At 31.6% G+C, this 17,733-nt stretch overlaps 3 protein-coding genes across 3 annotated transcripts; 1 reads left to right on the top strand and 2 right to left on the bottom strand.

Moving 5' to 3' along the window:
- Nucleotides 1–901: 901 nt before the first annotated feature.
- Nucleotides 902–2,937, bottom strand: LOC107635376 (uncharacterized). The gene is made up of 4 exons (XM_016338847.3): nucleotides 2,609–2,937; nucleotides 2,458–2,526; nucleotides 2,234–2,369; nucleotides 902–1,149 (listed from the first exon to the last, which is right to left on the bottom strand). The coding sequence occupies exons 1-4, from the start codon at nucleotides 2,729–2,731 to the stop codon at nucleotides 1,133–1,135; spliced, it is 345 nt and encodes a 114-aa protein (XP_016194333.1). The 5' UTR covers nucleotides 2,732–2,937; the 3' UTR covers nucleotides 902–1,132.
- Nucleotides 2,938–6,901: 3,964 nt separating this feature from the next.
- Nucleotides 6,902–8,634, top strand: LOC148569498 (chaperone protein ClpB3, chloroplastic-like). The gene is made up of 2 exons (XM_088483115.1): nucleotides 6,902–7,330; nucleotides 8,270–8,634. Exons 1-2 carry the CDS (start codon nucleotides 6,902–6,904, stop codon nucleotides 8,546–8,548), a joined length of 708 nt encoding a protein of 235 aa, XP_088339241.1. The 3' UTR covers nucleotides 8,549–8,634.
- Nucleotides 8,635–11,563: 2,929 nt separating this feature from the next.
- Nucleotides 11,564–16,392, bottom strand: LOC107635377 (chaperone protein ClpB3, chloroplastic). The gene is made up of 9 exons (XM_016338848.3): nucleotides 16,043–16,392; nucleotides 15,619–15,952; nucleotides 15,112–15,313; nucleotides 14,982–15,036; nucleotides 14,535–14,685; nucleotides 13,672–13,983; nucleotides 13,178–13,446; nucleotides 12,196–13,098; nucleotides 11,564–11,992 (listed from the first exon to the last, which is right to left on the bottom strand). The coding sequence occupies exons 1-9, from the start codon at nucleotides 16,250–16,252 to the stop codon at nucleotides 11,717–11,719; spliced, it is 2,712 nt and encodes a 903-aa protein (XP_016194334.1). The 5' UTR covers nucleotides 16,253–16,392; the 3' UTR covers nucleotides 11,564–11,716.
- Between the last annotated feature and the right edge of the window lie 1,341 nt (nucleotides 16,393–17,733).

Consider the following 17,733-nt stretch of genomic DNA (forward strand, 5'->3'; position numbering starts at 1 on the left):
CAATTTATATGGCCACTAAAAATTATTCTAAAATTGTAATATTATTCACTTTTAGTTGTCATTACTATTACCGCTAAAATCTTAAGACTTTTTTTAGTTATATCATACTCATTTTCTTAGAAGTAACAAACTATCTTTTTTTTTTCTAGAATCTCAATTATTTTTGCTAACAATTATTATCATTATGCATATATAAATATACTGAAATTAATTAATACAAAATGAGATATTTCATTAAACTCAAATATTGATACATAAATTTCTCTTAAAAAGTAATAAATCATGTTACAAATCTAAACAACAAAAAATGCTACGAGCCTATAATTATGTTAAAAGTAATATTATGAACATTATAGTCACCAAACACATTAACAGAGTAACAATGTTAACTTGAAACTGAAATATTATGCTACAAAGTGGTAAACTTAGCATCTTTAGACTCGAGGGAAGGCCAAAGCTTCACTAGGTTTAGAATCAACAGCCATGTCCATGCGAGCAACAAAGAAGTGTTGATGAACTGGAGCATATAGACTTGGAGCAATCATGGTTCCATATTTTCGAAGCTCTCCAGGCATTATTGCTCCTAAGCTGGGAATTCCAATAAGCTTAACTATTTGGCTTCAATCTTTCCGTCCTGGAGCAACAAAAACCATCACTTTCAACAATGTTTAAAGAGTGATCACTTGATATTAGTGAATTTGTGCAACAAGAAAAAGGCAAATTAAACTGTGATATTCTACTTACCTGATAAAAATGCCAAAAAAAATGCATGCTTATAGTTAGCCACCATGCATATAAACAATACCGAAAGCTTTCTAGACCTTCGAACTTTTGCTAAGCCAGTTTTTCAGTCTTGATGCTTCTAAAGAATTTCATGATCCTCTTCATGCAAACATACACAAAGATAAGAATGAAAGAAGTGTCAACATAAACTTATAAGTTTTTGAGTCTGCAATAAACACCAATAAATTATACTAAAAAGGTAGGAATGAAAGAAGTGCCAACATACACAAAGATGTTTTCAAGAGAATAAATGTGAAGCTTAGATATAACGAAACAATAAGATTCCCAATAAGTTCTTCTGAGATATTTCAATAATCTTTTTCTCCTCTGAACCATCGCTATCAAACCTTTACGAGAATGCACATCCTAAATCATGATAGAATGAATCAAGTAAGGTATATGAGAGTACTATGCTAAGAAAGATTTTCACCATGTAATCCAAGATAAAAATCGAAGGGTCAAGAGACGGGTTGAAATAAAAATAGTGGTGACATTGCACAAGAGGGATCTCAAGGGTGAACTAATAAGATGGATCATGGCAAGACTGCAAAAGTGCAAATTGAATTAAGAAGCAATCTTATGACTAGCAATAATAATACACTATTTTTCATTCATTTGATATACTGGTAGTAAGAATGCATATTTGGACCATTGGTTTTTATCTATAACTTTACATACATACAGCTTAATAGAAGTCCAACCAAACAGATGAAACATGTCTCCATAGCTGAAGATGAAACATGTGGAAGAGCTGAGAGCCACAAAAGAATTCACCTATGCTATGATCCTATGCTAAATCACATTTTATGTTTGAATTGTTTCAATCTATAATGAAGAGTTCACCTATTAGCAAAATCAATAGCCTAAAGAACAGTGAGGATGAGAGTCCTAATGTGAAGTACAGGGCTATTAATTTATGCACGACAGCATATACAACATATTAATGATTGGTTTTATGCCTTAACCATTGTTCTCAAAATGACCAATTCTATAACATATTAACCAAAAAGCACTACCATTACCAATTGAATTTAATTTTTATGCATGTGAGCATGGTCACCGTAGCAAAAATAACTAATTTTCAAAACCGTCATTTAAAAAGTCGTCTAAATACGCGAATATAATTGGATGAATGTGTAAGTTTTTTTAGACTGTCAGTGCATGCATCAAAAATTAACCTTCATTACTATAGAGTGAAAATTAGCAACATTAGCATTTTTTCTTCACAAGAATAAGCTGAATGGTAGCAACATTCACTCTTGCTAGCACTCCCCACAATGACTAAAATATTTGTAAAACTAAAAACATTTGTATAATTCAAAACACGCTGAATTAAGTAAAACAGAAAGGAACTACCAAAGAAAAATGGACACACTAATTAAATTTTCTAAAAGCACAGGTGACTACAAGAAGGAAAATAAATAAATAAAATAAAATAAAATAAAAATACCAGAGGGAGGAGGCTCTTGAATGGGGCATAAATTTCCTCTCCTTGGTAAGATCCCACTCTGATAGCAGAGGCTTGAGTCAGAGACCCAAAGTGATTCGCTTGTTGGATCTTGTCCTTCGTTGCCCATGAAATTCCCCTGAACACAATACACACAATTTCCACACCATTATTTCTCAATAATCATAAAAAAATAAAACAAAAAACTGCTGGGAAATGAAACTAACTATCGATTTGCAATAACGCCACCAGTGAGTTTGATGCCATTGTTTCCACCCCACCCAACAAGCATTACACTGAGCATTAAAAAAAAAATCAGAAATGAAACAAAAAAGTGAAAATAAAATGTTTTGGAATTTGGATCTTGATTATGTGTACCCCAATTTTAGTGTTGTTGAGCATCCATTGAGTCAGGGTTAAGGAGCATGGTGAGCCCATAATCAGTAAGACAGGATTCGAAGTCCGAACCCAGCAAGACATTAGAAGATTTAAGGTTTCCATGAGTTAAGCCAGGGTTTTGGTGGATGTAGAGTAGGGCGGTCGCGAGATCTTGGCGATTTTGAGGCAGGATGTCCAATGAAGAGGCTTTCCTCCACCGGATGTTTTTGATCCTACATTGTTACATTCATCAGAAGATTAACAGAGGAAGAGAACAAAGTAATTATCAGAAATCTAGAGATGAAGTTTACTAATAACACTGCAGTATTAGAAGTATAACTTGCCTTAATTTATCCTAAGTAATCACAATTATAAGCTTAAATAGTCCTTATTTTTCCATTGTACATAGTATGATGGTGTTGTCTATGGTGTCTAGTTGTGTTCGGTACTAAGTGTGGTTATACCAAGTTGACCTGTAATGATGCAACACATGGTGAATTGACTAACAAATATGTGGCTATTATTGAGGCATGGTAACTCTGCTAATTAAGAATGGTAACTTTGAGTGTGCGTAGAAAATTTCACTTTTCACTTTTGTGGGATGTTAAAATAATATTTTTTTTATTTATAAAATATAATTTTTTTATAACTTTTTAAAAAAAATTAATTTATTTTAAATTTTTGTGTTAATTAATGTTAAATTTATTAATTTTTTAAAAAAAATAAATTATTTTTTACAAAAATATCTTCTAACAAAAATTTTATTTTTTTTGTCATTAAATTTTGGACAATTTACGTAAATAAATTGTTATATCTTCAAAATTATGTAAATGCATTGTTTCCAAAATGAAAATGCAAATACATTTTTTTATGTATCTATAGAAACCGTTACTGGCAGTAGCGGTTTAGGGTTACACAAAATTCGCTGCTGCCAACCGCAGATTATTTTGAAATGTGGCAGCATGGAAACTGCTGAAGCATATTGGGACACGTGAATAAACCGCTGGAGACAGCAGCGGTTTACGTTAAGTATGAGTTGTGTTTTTTACTATTGATTTGCATTTGAGGTTCTAGCTAAATGAATTTTTTTTTATTTGTGCAATTTTGTTGTCTTATACCAAAAGCTAATGTAATGAAAAAATAAAAGTTATAGCTAGTGCCTGCTTAATTTTGGTATGAGCTATTTGGTGCACTTAAAGTTTGGAGGAGGATAATTTATTGAGCAAGTTCAACAGTATTAAGATCAACTTTTCACCTTTATCGACTCAATAATAGTTTGATTTGTCACAAAAAAAATACTACTTTAAAAAAAATAATAGTTTTAATATATTTTCAATAATTTTTAAATTATTAAATTGTGATTTTACCAAAATTTTTGTTAACAATTATAGTTATATTTTACTATTAATTTTCTGATATCAATATATATTATTTTAACATTAAATAAAAAAATTGGTAAGATTATTTTTTGATATCAGTATATATTAATTGTTATACATATTAACCATGGTAATTTTTTTTTTATTTAATGTTAAAAGAATATATATTGATATCGAAAATTAATAGTAAAATATAAAAATAATTCTTAATTAAAATTTTGATAAAATTATAATTTAATAATTAAAAAATTATTGAAGAATATCTTAGAGAAAAATAATTTAATTATTAAATTTTTTTAAAAATATTTTAGTAAAAATACAATTTAATTAATAAAAAAATTTATTAAAAAATATTTTGATAAGTAAAATTTAATAAAAATAAAATAAAATTTTTACTAAAGAATATTTTTATAAAAATAATTTATTTTTTTTAAAAATAAATAAAGTTAACACAAAAATTTAAAATTAATTAAAAATAATATTTTTTAAAAATTATAAGAGAAGATAACGTATATTTTACAAATAATTACTGTGTTTAGATATTTAAATGCAAATAAGAACAACAACATATATTTTACCTGTCACTATTTTATTAGTTAGTCAACCCATAATCACTGCTAGCCGCCACTATCGCGGCCACCGGAATCGCAGCCTAGTATGATATCTTGATTTAGAATTCTAGTTCTTTAAAAGGATCAAAATGACATATAGAAATAGGCACGTGGCTGGTTTCTAATAAGAGGGCACGTGGCTGGTTTCTACATAACATGTTTTAGAAGGGACAATGACAGAACTAAGGTTCTTAATTAATTTACTATATATCATGCTCAACAATACTAATGGTTTAACAATCCATTGATAAGAACCATTCCTGTTCTCATGAACAAGCTCCGTGGTTTCGTAGTTGTACACGGACTGAATCTCATCCTCACTGCTAATAATCTTCACATTTTTTTACCGTATTCATCTTCACTATTAAGATGCAAATAGGCTAAAGAATTAAAAAGATACACCAAATCAATAAATCAATCAAATTTAAAGAAATAGGAGTCCAATGCTAACAATGGTTACAAGGTTAATGACAGTTCAGACATATCATCAATCATTTTGTCTTTTGAAAAAGTAAGTTACTTTGCTCAAATCCAAAATGGAACAAATATTAGAAAAAATAAATTACCTGCAATATAACTAGGATGCAATTGAAAAAAAAAAAGGGATTTTAAAAGTAGCATAAGGTAAAATGAAAGAGACTAATAACCTGTGAAGAGATAATTTTACATTCGTCTTTTTGTTGGCTTAATAGAAAAAAGGAGTATTACATAAATTGATTATTAACTAAAGTACAGTTACAAATAATGCACTTAAAAACTTAAAATTTTACTATAAATTAAACAGAACAAACGACAAATTTTTTTATCTCAATACAAACTATGACTCAATATGATATTCTATTTAGTACCAAGTTATTACAACAAAATATTTTATCAATTCTGCACTTAATTTTCGGATGACACTAACTTTATGAATATTTTGCAGGATAAAGTAAGTACAGAAAAAATAATGAACAACCAAATAAAATTCCATCAAATCTAAAGCTATTTCATTAAATCAAAAGGACTTTTGGTAGGTGATCTCATATACTCATAACCAAAACTAATGACACCAACTTCAAATTTTACATTTAAAACTAATAAAACATAAGAGACAAACATCACCAAAACTAATGACACCAACAACCTCAGATTTTGCATTTAAAGCTAATAAAACATAACAGACAAACATCACTCATAAATATGTAATTTCATTAATCTAAAAATGGTTTAAGTAAAAGTAAAAACACAAACACACATAACACATGCTGAAAATCTCACTTTTTCATAACCATATAAACTAATACCCTACCTATTACTATCTTAGCATCTATTTTCTTATCTGATTTCTGAGTCAAGTCAGTTACCCAACAATTCTAGAAATGCAACTCGAGTCAAGTCTTCAACATATATATATAGTACTTTTTCATCTACTTCAAAAAGCTAATTAATATTTAAGCTTCTTTTAAGTTGAACCATCTTGAGCTAGGAAAAAAAGAAAAAGGAAAACGTTATTCCTTCCTTTTTTTTCTTTCTCTTCTTTTTCTTTGTTGAACAAAGTCAAATAGAATTATGCAAAATTCCCTAAGTCAAGGTACTCCTCTTCGTCCAACCATTTCTATGCTAGCTAAAATGCATTGTAAATTACATGTTTACCTGTTTTTTTCAAAAGCTGATTTTTTTTTTATTTTTTATTTTCATTTTCAATTTCTCTCTCACCTTAAAGTCTTCCTTAATTGTCATTCCACTCAAACTAAGATTCACAAATATAACAAACAAAAAGCATTCAGTGGAGCAATAGCAATAAACATGTGTGAGAAAAGAGAATAGTACCAGTGATGTGGTAAACTCTAACTCTCACTCCTATTTATAGCCATCTACTTCCTCAATGGATGGTTAGGATTAAATCTAATCAACGGTCCAGATTAATCATCCAGAACCTTCTTTATAAATATTTATCCTATCACAACTCTCTAAATGTTTTTAGATTATTCTATATCACTCTTTATACTTCTATATACATCTACACTCTTCTAGAATACTCTATGACCTTCCAGAGTCTTCTAGAACCTTCTAGGGTATTCTGGGACTTTTAGAACATTCTAGAACGTTCCGAAACTATCTAGAGTATTCTAAAATACTCCAAAAAACTATACAAACACTATTATACAAACACTGTTAAATCTAACTTTTTAAAATTGATCGTGACACACAGCAAGCTTCATGTTTATGGGACCCACGGGAGTTGGAAAGACGGAGCTGGCTAAGGCACTTGCTTATTTAATTTGTTGTTCAACACAGAGGAAGCATTGGTGCGCTTCGATATGAGTGCTTACAAGGAAAAGCATGCGGTGTCACGCTTGATAGGGTCTCCACCTGAAGAAGGAGGGCAGCTCACTGAAGCCGTTCGACGCAGACCGTATTCCGTTATTCTGTTTGATGAGATCGAGAAGGCACATCCGGAGCTTCTAGAAGTCTTGCTTCCCATCTTGGATGAAGGTAAAATAAAGGACGCAGCAGGTTGCTTGGTCAACTTCACCAATACTGTTATCATTATGACCTCAAATGTTGGATCACAGAAGATTCTCAGTGACGCCAACGATAACCTACCTTATGAAAATCTCAAGAAGAACGCAATGGAGGCTGCACGCTCCCACGCCCATTTTAAACCTGAATTCATCAATCGCATTGATGAATTTCTTGTCTTCTTGCCCCTCAGCACTGACCAAATCGAAGCCATTGTCACGTTACAGGTAATTCCATCCCCTCTCTCATCACATTATTGCTAATTCTTTTCTTAAAACGAAAAGTAAAATGCTAGGTAGACAATAATCATCTTAAACAATATAAATAATTATTAATTAAATAAAAATATATTATATCTTAATTTAATGTTATTAATTAAATTTAAGAATAATTTATTCTTTTAATCTTAGTAATTCATATTGTTTACAGATTGTTCAAAAATATTATTGGTTATCTATATTTTTCTAAACAAAAAATACTATTGTGACTACCAAAAAATAAATGGACAACTATAGTAAATTATTTAATTTATTCTTTCAACAAAATTCAAAATGCTTTTATAAAATGACAATTTGCATAAATCAGTTAGTTGTTGAAATACCTATTTTGTTATTAGAATAATTAATTCTTAAATAATGAACATAACTCAATAAACAGTCATCTTTTTTGGTACAATAATAATAATAATACCACAGAAATGAGATGCTGTAGAACAAAATATGTTATTTGTGGTGTTTCTTAAAGATTTTTTTTTCATACTCATTGGAAATATGTTGTATATAAACAACATAAATAAACTATATAATTTTGAAATATATATATATATATGAGAAAATCACACTTGTTACTATCTTTCAAGATGTCTGAATAATATTTTCATTCTTTCTATTTATTAAATTGTAAAATTGAAATAACATACATTTTAAGTTATTCAACCAAGATATTTTTTATAATCATTATAATTATATCTATAAATTAGTGATGACTATTATTTAATCGATAATACTAATAATAATATATTTACTATTATTATAATATTCTATCATTAAAAAATAAACCACCTCCACCACTCTGCTGTGTCCCTTATTTAAAAAAAAAAACCATATATTTTTAGGTCTTAATTATTAATATAATTTATTAAATTCAAATAAAAAATTGGAATATAGTTGGCGGAGTTGGAGAAGAGATATGCAAGTCAGCGCGAGATGAAAATTCAGGCAACGCCTGATGCTATCAAACTTCTTGCGAACTTGGAGGATGATGACAAACAATATGGTGCAAGGCCAGTGCGCCGGGTGATTCTGGATAAAGTGGAGGATCAACTTGTCCAACGTATTCTTCACGGAGAATTTCAGAACGGTGACACAATTTCTATAGGCATAGAATCAACATCATCTTCATCCTCTTCCCCCGCCCAACAGCTTTCTTTTCAGAAGCTGAATTAGTAAAGCTACTTCATCTTCTACCACTCAACAAATGTAAAATTCATCTACAAATTTGAGACGCTACTACCAGTGAAAGCCGAGACATTCCCGCTCCAAATATTATTTAATATTATTCAACATCTCGTCAAGGACGATGATACTAAGAATATATATATTTGTTCCGTTTTAAAATAATTGTAACTTTTATTATTGAAAGTATAGAGTTTGCAAATAAAATTAATCTGGTGATACGTGATAAGTGATACCTTTGTTTAAATTACACAACATTTTCGTATCAAATTCGCTAGAAAATCAACTAGTGGTGCAGAACCGATGAAAAAACATGTCTGTTAATAAAAAATACTTCAATAGTGAAAAAAACAAAATAATATCTTAAGAGTTAACCTAATTTCACATTTACTCCTATTCACAATAAAAAAAACAACCACATAAATCTTTATCCTTCCATTTCAGTCGCATGCCGCTTCGAGCCGTCTTCAACGCCGCACGACGGCTGTCCGCAAACCGAAACTGCAAACCACGTAAAGGGTGGCCTCGGGCGATAAAGAAGCCACTGCGTCGCGCCACAAACCGGCGAGGGAGCTGATGCCACAAACCACTCCATGCAACCCATCCGCCAACAACCACCCCTTGCTCCGCGCATTGCTCCGGGGAGAGAGAATAAAAAAATCGTCCGCCACCAACCTTTATAATAAGTGTTTAATAAAATAAATTTATAATGGATTTTATCATAAATTTATGTTTTTTTTAATTAATATATAATTTTTTTAATAAATTTATATATAAATTAATCCTATAAATTAATAATACAAAGTTTATTATCTTTAACATAAATTAGTGAGATATAATTTTTATAATTTCATCGATCTCCTTTTTTTTTAAAAAAAAATAAGACCGTATTTTGTATATATATTAATAACATTAATGTCATGACCATTTGATCATTAAATCAGTAATAATGGTTAATAAAATTATGAAAAAATGATAAATAAGTACTTGATTTTTTGGAAAAATATTTTATTTTTTAATAATTTAAAAATATATTTAAATATTTGACCTTCTTAAAATTTAGACACATCGATTTCTCTATTTACTTGAGTCTGGCAGACTCAATAAACAAAAAAATCAAACATGACTTTTGTTATATTAGTCTGATCGATACACGGATGCACACATAAAAAGATTTTTAAAATTGGACAAATTAGACCTAGGGATCGATATATCCAAATTTTAAAAAAGTCAAGAATTTAAAAGTATTTTTAAATTTTTAAGAATATAAATATCCGCGAGTCGAAAGGTCAAAGACGTATTTATCATTTTCTCTAAAATTATCGATTACAACTTACAATTAAAAATAAATAATAATTAATACCAAGTTATAACTCATCATGACTCATGTACCATAAAAATCTGAGTTATATATATATATATATAATGTAGCTCAAAATTACTCATTTGGAATATTTACAAAATAAAATAGTTCTTTGTAAAATAGTGATATCTTGATTAAAAATATAATCTATGTAAAGTATTATAAGCAGATTAATAGTTAAATTTATCTCTAAAAGATTATTTATTATTTAAATTATTTTTTTTAGTCATATTAGTCCTTAAAATTAATCATTCCATTAGTTAAATGAGGACGTGTTACGTTAAGTGTCACATGGCATAATAATGTGGTAGATCAAAATAGTCCCTAAAAGTTCAGATGTAAGTCACTTTCATTCCTAAATTTTTTTAAATTAATCAAATTAGTTCTCATATAATTTTTTTTTTATTTTTTCTTCATAATATTGAATTTAAAATATTTTTTATAATACTAATTTTAATATTATCTTTTAGACCTTAATAAACAAAATTCTCTTTACATAAAATAATAAAAATAATTAAATTATTATAAAATTATTTTGTCATTTGTATTTTAAAAGTTTACACTTTCAAATTGTAATTTTTTATAATAAAATTTTTTTATTTAAACGAATTTATCAAATTATTGTTGATTATATATTTAAAAATTTAATATTTTAAATCTCACTAAATAATATAATAGTTATTTTAAAATTTAAATCTTTTAAAATTATAATTTTTATTATTGTTTAATTTATAAGGTAAAACTAAATAATTAAAAAATTGATTTGTGAAATTGCTTGTTGAATCTTAATATTTTAATAAATTAGGGATTTAGGGCATAGTGCTTTCTCTTTTTCCTTTGTCCGTTTGAGTTTTAGTGAGTGGCTGTTTGGCTTAGAGTTAGAGAGAGTTTTTTTAATTTTGTACTCTTATATTGTATATAGGTTGGGTTATTTTTTGGGTTTGATTTTTTTTAGCTTGCATAGTTTTAGATTATTGGTATTTGGTCAATTAGGCTTATGGTCCATGACTTATTGACTTAATAATTCTCTAAATCTGTTATTTTTTGTACGGGTTAGATCGAGTTTTTTTGAATGCTGTTTGATTAAAATCTAAAATTTCGATTTAAAAAAAAATCAAAATTTATGCAGACCCCGTTTAATCTGCGGACTAGTCCGTTTAACTCGCAATTTCTTTTTACTTAATCGGACTCAACCCGTTTAGTCCGAAATTTAAATGTGCCTGAATTAAAAATAAAAGCTCACCCATTTAAACGGAAACAGGCCGGCCCAATGAACTTAGCCCATTTTTAGCCCATTTTTATGGCGTACTTTTTAATTTGATACTCTTGTATAGTAGTTGAGGCAGAAATAGTGTTTTTACTTTTTACTACAGTTCTCTTGTAAAATGGAGTTTGAAGCTTGATTCCCCTTGGCTTTCTGTTTGTGTTTGGTTAAGGGATAAAACTGGATTGAATAAGCTAAACTGTTAATAGTTTTTTAAAAATTTCCAAAGCATATTTATTTAATATTCTAAATATAAAAACCAGGCTTGGGTTTTTACTTTTTATTTAAATAAATAAATAATTAAATATTTTTAGGTTTACATAAAGGTGAACAAGTTGCACATCTATGTAACAGGTAGCATTTCGCAACACTCTCTGAGTGTCAATAGAAAACCCATCACTTCGCTATAGGACATTATTGATGAACATTTGTTTAAGATAAAAAATGAGAACTTTTAACACAAGAAATTAAATTAGAATGATTCCCATACATTCCATTTATTGAAACCTGAAGAAAAGAAAGCCAGAAAGGTCTATGCTGAGCCTGGTCTAACCTTCCTGATGGAGAGTTTATTTTCCTCTTTGCTTGTGATATCTCTGTCTATTAAAATTCTGTCGTTCCCCTTAAATTTTCCATTTAGAATCCCCTTGGTGAGTTCGGTCAACACTTTCTGCTGAATCACTCGCTTCACCAGCCTAGCACCATATTTTTGGTCATACCCCCACTCAGCAATAAGTTTCACAGCACTATCCCTTACTGTTATTTCCATCTTCTGACTCTCCTTGGATATCTTCTTCACTTCATTCAACTGTCATAAAGGAACGAAGGATGAGTATTTAAAAGAAACATTCGATATTATTAGAGATATAACCATTCATGTGCTCCTTCCTATCAGATAAGATTTTAGAAGGAGTAGTTTCATGACATGACATCACGGAATAGGGAAAACAAAGAAAAAAAAAAGTTATGCAAAAAATTCATGCAAATCCAAGAGATAATCAATCAATTTACCTGAAGCTTGACTATGTTGTTTATTTGGTCAGGTTCTAGAGGCCGGAACACAATAAATTCATCAACTCTGTTAATGAATTCAGGCCGGAATTCTTTCTGCGCAGCATCCATCACTTCCTTCTTCATGTCTTCATATCCTAACTTTCTTTCCATGGCCACATGAATGACATTGGATCCAACATTGGAGGTCATAATGATGACAGTGTTGGTGAAACTCACTTTGCGACCACTTGCATCAGTCACTCTTCCATCGTCCAAGACTGGAAGCAGAACATCCAAGATGCCGCGGTCTGCCTTCTCAATCTCATCAAGCAGAATAACAGAATATGGCCGGCGGCGAACCCTCTCGGTGAGCTGGCCTGCCTCCCCAGTCCCTCTGAATCCCGGTGGAGCTCCAATCAGTCTTGAAACCATATGCTTATCCTTGTACTCGCTCATATTGATGCGAACCAGCGCTTCTTCCGTGTGGAACAAGTAAGAGGCAAGTGCTTTAGCCAACTCTGTTTTTCCAACACCAGTAGGTCCCATAAACATGAAGCTAGCAATGGGACGGTTAGGAAACGCAAGGCCAACTCTTGAACGTTGGATAGCCTCCGCCACTGCCTTCACAGCAATATCTTGTCCCACAATTCGCTTATGGAGCTCATTTTCTAAATCTAGTAACTTATCCATATCAGATTGTTGTAATTTTGATATGGGTATACCAGTCCATTTGCTCACAATTTCAGCAATATCTTCTACCGTCACTTTTTCCTTCATCATAAGACCGTCGCGCTTGTATATCTCCTTCTCTACATCTTCAAGTTGTTGTTGTAAGGAGCGTTGAGTGCGAGCTAACTCAGCAGCATAGTCATAATCATTCTGACGCTTAGCGACTCTAATTTGAATATTCATCTCACTTTTCTGCATCATAATACAAACTCTTCATTGTGTAAAAGCCGTGCATGAATACTTTTCAAGAAAGAGAAGACTCACCACTCACCAGTTGTTTTATGGTGTGAATTTTAGCCATTAGAGACTTCTCAAAATTCCACCGCTCCGTCAGACGTTTCTCTTCTTTCTCAAGGGAAGCGAGCTCCTTTTCAAGGGAATCTAACTTTGTTTTAGATTCTCCGTTATCATCTTCTTTCTCGAGAGAGCTTCTCTCTGTCTTTTTTGCCTGGATTGTCTCAATTATGTTGGCTAGTTCAGCGGGTTTAGAAGTCATTTCCATCTTCAATTTTGCAGCTGCTTCATCAACCAGATCAATAGCTGCAATTCCACTAGCCTTTAATTAATTCTTTATGGACATTGCTTTCATAAATTATATTTACAGAAACTTAAATGTCTCGTATTTTGAAAAATAAATGACGTTTTTGTGTTTTTAATTAATCAAAAACTTATTTATCTTCAAATTAAAAGATTGGGACTTATTTGTCGTTTTCTAAAGATAAGAAAAACAAGTGTGTGAAGATTGAGGGTGTCAATGCATGTTACCTTTGTCAGGTAAAAATCTTGAAGTAATGTATCGATCTGCTACCTTTGCAGCATATGTAAGTGCATCAGTGGAGATGGGGACTCCGTGATGCTGCTCATATTTTTCTCGGAGTGTCGTGAGTATTAGAATGGTATCATCAACTGAAGATGGCTCAACATAAACCGGCTGGAACCGACGCTCCAAGGCCGGATCCTTCTCGATGAATCTTCGATGTTCGTCCAACGTTGTTGCCCCAATATATTGCAGCTCTCCACCACTAAGCATGGGTTTCAACAGATTAGCTGCATCCATTGAACTATCTACTCCAGCACCTGCAAGTGATATATGGAAGGTTTATATTAAGGTGCATGTTACGCTATGCTATACTATAGTGACTATTATTGTTGTCGCTATATTAGTTATATACTTTAATTTAATTTATCAAAATATTGCTTTTAGAAATCTATTTTTTAATGTCTGTAGAAATAGATTTGTTGGAGGTTGAAAATTCATGTACACGTGAAGTTGTTGAAAATTATTAAATAATTTAACATATTTGATTAAATTATTATTTAACAATTTCAATTAACTTCACATAAAAATAAGGGTATGTAAATTTTTACTTTGTTAAAAAATGTGTGATGAAATTATGAGGTAGATGTCAAAACAAGTGAATTAAATCCAATAACAAAAATAATATTCGTATACCAAAATTAAAATCAATCATTAAAATCTGTCATTAATATATTTATATATAAATATATGTGTAGTTTAATTTATTTTTGATGTGTATTTATATTTTAATATATATTTTATATTCTCTAATTTTGATAGCTAATTTTAATTAATAGAACAGATAGCATAGTCGATCAAATAATTATACCTGCTCCCACAATAGTGTGGATCTCATCAATGAAAAGTATAATTTGACCTTCGGATTCGCTTACTTGTTTGAGAACGGCTTTCAACTTTTCCTCAAATTGTCCCCTCAACTCTGATCCTGCAACAAGGCCACCTATATCAAGGGAAACAAGCTGCAAACAGAGAAGGTTTAACTCATAATTAGTTTTTGAGTATGTCATGTGTATATCAAAATCAATCACTAGTATAAAATATATATTTTGAAATATAAAATACACATAAAAAATAAACTAACAATATATGTATTTATTATTTATATATAAATATATCGTAACTGATTTTAGTAGTTAATTTTAATATATAAATAATATTTTTAATCTTTGATGTATGTCTAGTGTGTTAGTTATATTTAGAGATTTGAGTTTAGGACTCAGGTTTGTGAGTTGGGATAGATGTTTCCAACGCATACCCTTCGATTCATTAGAACTTGAGGAACTTCTCCTTCAACGATTCTTTGAGCAAGCCTGTTTCAAAGATAGAGTTAAGTCAAGAATAGTAGTAAAGTATGTAGTTATGGAGCATCGCAACACATTACATACCCTTGGACAATGGCAGTCTTGCCAACACCAGGTTCTCCAATAAGAACGGGGTTGTTCTTCGTTCTCCGAGAAAGAACCTGGATACACCTTCTTATATCACCATCCCTTCTAGAAACTTTGTCAAGTTTTCCGGCTTTAGCCAGCTCTGTTAAATCTTCCCCATATTTTCCTAAGGCTGAATAATCAGCCTTCTTTTCAGGTCCTGTCACACCAAAATCAACCTAGCTTTATAAAATTCAAATGATTACTATTTTACGTACATTAATTTAGTGAATCAATTTTGATAAAGTGAATGTAATTAGTAAACGGAAAAATTGATATAAGTAATAAGGAGTCAATTTTTAGTTTAGTCAATTTTTAGGTTTGACTAAATTATTTTTTAATAACTCTTACCTATTAACTTCACGTCAAGTTAACTGGAGTTGAGTTTTTATGGTGAGACAATCACCTAAAGAAAAATGAAACATACTTAAAAGTTGATGGAGTAACGGGTAGAATTGGAGGCACCTTTTAGAGGGTGATCCCCTTTCTCTGTTTTGACTTGGCGATGGCGCAGATGGATCCCGATTGAGTCCAGATACCAACCACTCCGACCATGAAATCCCACAATTTCTAAATCCTTCATTGCGAAGTCGAATGGTGTCCCTTCTTCAACTCCGTACGGTCCATAGGTTTCTTGGACGAAATTAATGGCACCCCTCTTTTTCTTGGGATCCAGTATACTTTTATTACTTATGAATTTCAATGACCGTATGTACGGATTACCGCCATCCCTAGCTTGCAAGGGAAAATAATGCCCAGAAATACCAACAAGGAATTCACCTGGGTATTTTAGCTTAATCTACAAGACACATATAATAATATAAAATGAAGAAAGGAAGGAAAATAAATAATAGAATAAGCTTGTTAATATATATTATAAGATTATAACCTTTTCCTTTTTGGCCTTGAGTTTTGGATTAGATCCTCCATGTTTTGTTGCTTTGAAACGCTTACCGTGGTTATCATAAACCAAAGTGAGTGACATAATGTAGTCACGATGCTCAACATGGATTTCTCTGACACCGCTGAAACACCCATCGTCCCATCTTTCTCCGCCATTGCCTCCCCAGGGTCCTATTGTAAACACCTTCTCCTCCATATTTGAACTCCCTCCTCCAACTCTTCTCTAGTTCTTCTGAAGTACTAATAAATAATGCATGTATCCATAAGCTTAATATGTAAGCAGAGATATCTATGAGCATAGATGAGTCTTCTTTGGTTTCTTTCTTCTAGTTGACTGAAAGTATTCTCCAAAGTCGTCTTCAAATTAAAAATAGATAAAAACACGTGAACTATTTATTACTTACAAAAATTTGTAAAATATTAAAATAATTTTTTTGTTGAGATTATTTTCTTAAAATTTAAATCTTAAGGGTAAAAAACATATATATGCCAAGGAGAGTTCAAAATTACGCAAATCAGCCAAACGAGATTTTCATTCATCAATCAACCAAAGCATACTTTAATGTAATTTGAATCAATAAAATTCGAATTATATTTCTACATAATTCGAATTGATATAGGTCGAATTATTTCCAAGCATTCTACCAAAATAGTTCGAATCAAGATGCATCGAATTAGGGGAGCATAGTTCGAATTATGTCAATTCGAATTAGTAAGATCACGTGTTAAGGAGGAAGTTCGAATCTTGTTGATTCGAATTACTCTAGTTTGATAATTAAGGCTAATTCGAAATGACTTGATTCGAATTACATATATATAGTGCGAATGAGGATTATTCGAATTACTGTGAAGCAGAGCTCTATATATATGATGTGAACGTGAGTTGCTCTCAATAGAGGGGTCAGATGACTAGTGATGATAGTTTTCTAGTGTTGGTTCACAACAGAGGATCGATTAAGAGAAAAACTCGATCCGGTGTGAAGTTCACCGATAAGGATCCTCTCTATATTATCGTGAGGCCTACGACGAGCTATGATGACCTTGTTAGCTCTGTACTGGTGAAAAGGTTTAAGAAGTTTTCCTATCGCATTCCAACCATGGTACTCCAAGATACTGTGAAGTATGATTGTTTCACGATCGGGAGTGATGAGGACTTGCAGGTCATGTTTCATTGTCGCCGGCAGTTTCCCGAGGTGAGGACACCAAAGCTATTGGCAAAGTTGGTTGATGTGGTATCCAGCTCGGGGGGTTTGAACCGGAATACGCACACTTTAGCCACGGTGGTCGGTTCTAGCTCGAGACCTGCCGTTGCTTCTTCCTCCGTCCCTGCGTACGAGCCACCGATCTAGCCTGTCGCCTCCCCTTCGTTCGCTATTGATCTCAGCGGCAATGTTGGCAATGAGGTTGGTATAGGGGAACATCTTCCGACCTTAGTACAGTGTGCTACACCGGCTGGTGTTGGAGACGGATTGTTTGATGATCCAGATGACGATGATGTTGAGCCGGATATGATTGCTGATGACATTGGCGATGATCTCGGAGCGAGTGACCCGAGAGGGGCTGCAGGTGGATCTAGCTCTGGCACACAGCAGTACCCACCCCATTTTTCATCATTGGACCTGGATGCCATGAGGCAGGATGGGCTTCCTGGGTAGCCTGCTGGATTTGGCGATAGAG

The sequence above is a fragment of the Arachis ipaensis genome, chromosome B4, assembly GCF_059453495.1.
Source record: "Arachis ipaensis isolate K30076 ecotype BB chromosome B4, ASM5945349v1, whole genome shotgun sequence".
In the NCBI taxonomy this organism is placed as follows: domain Eukaryota; kingdom Viridiplantae; phylum Streptophyta; class Magnoliopsida; order Fabales; family Fabaceae; genus Arachis; species Arachis ipaensis.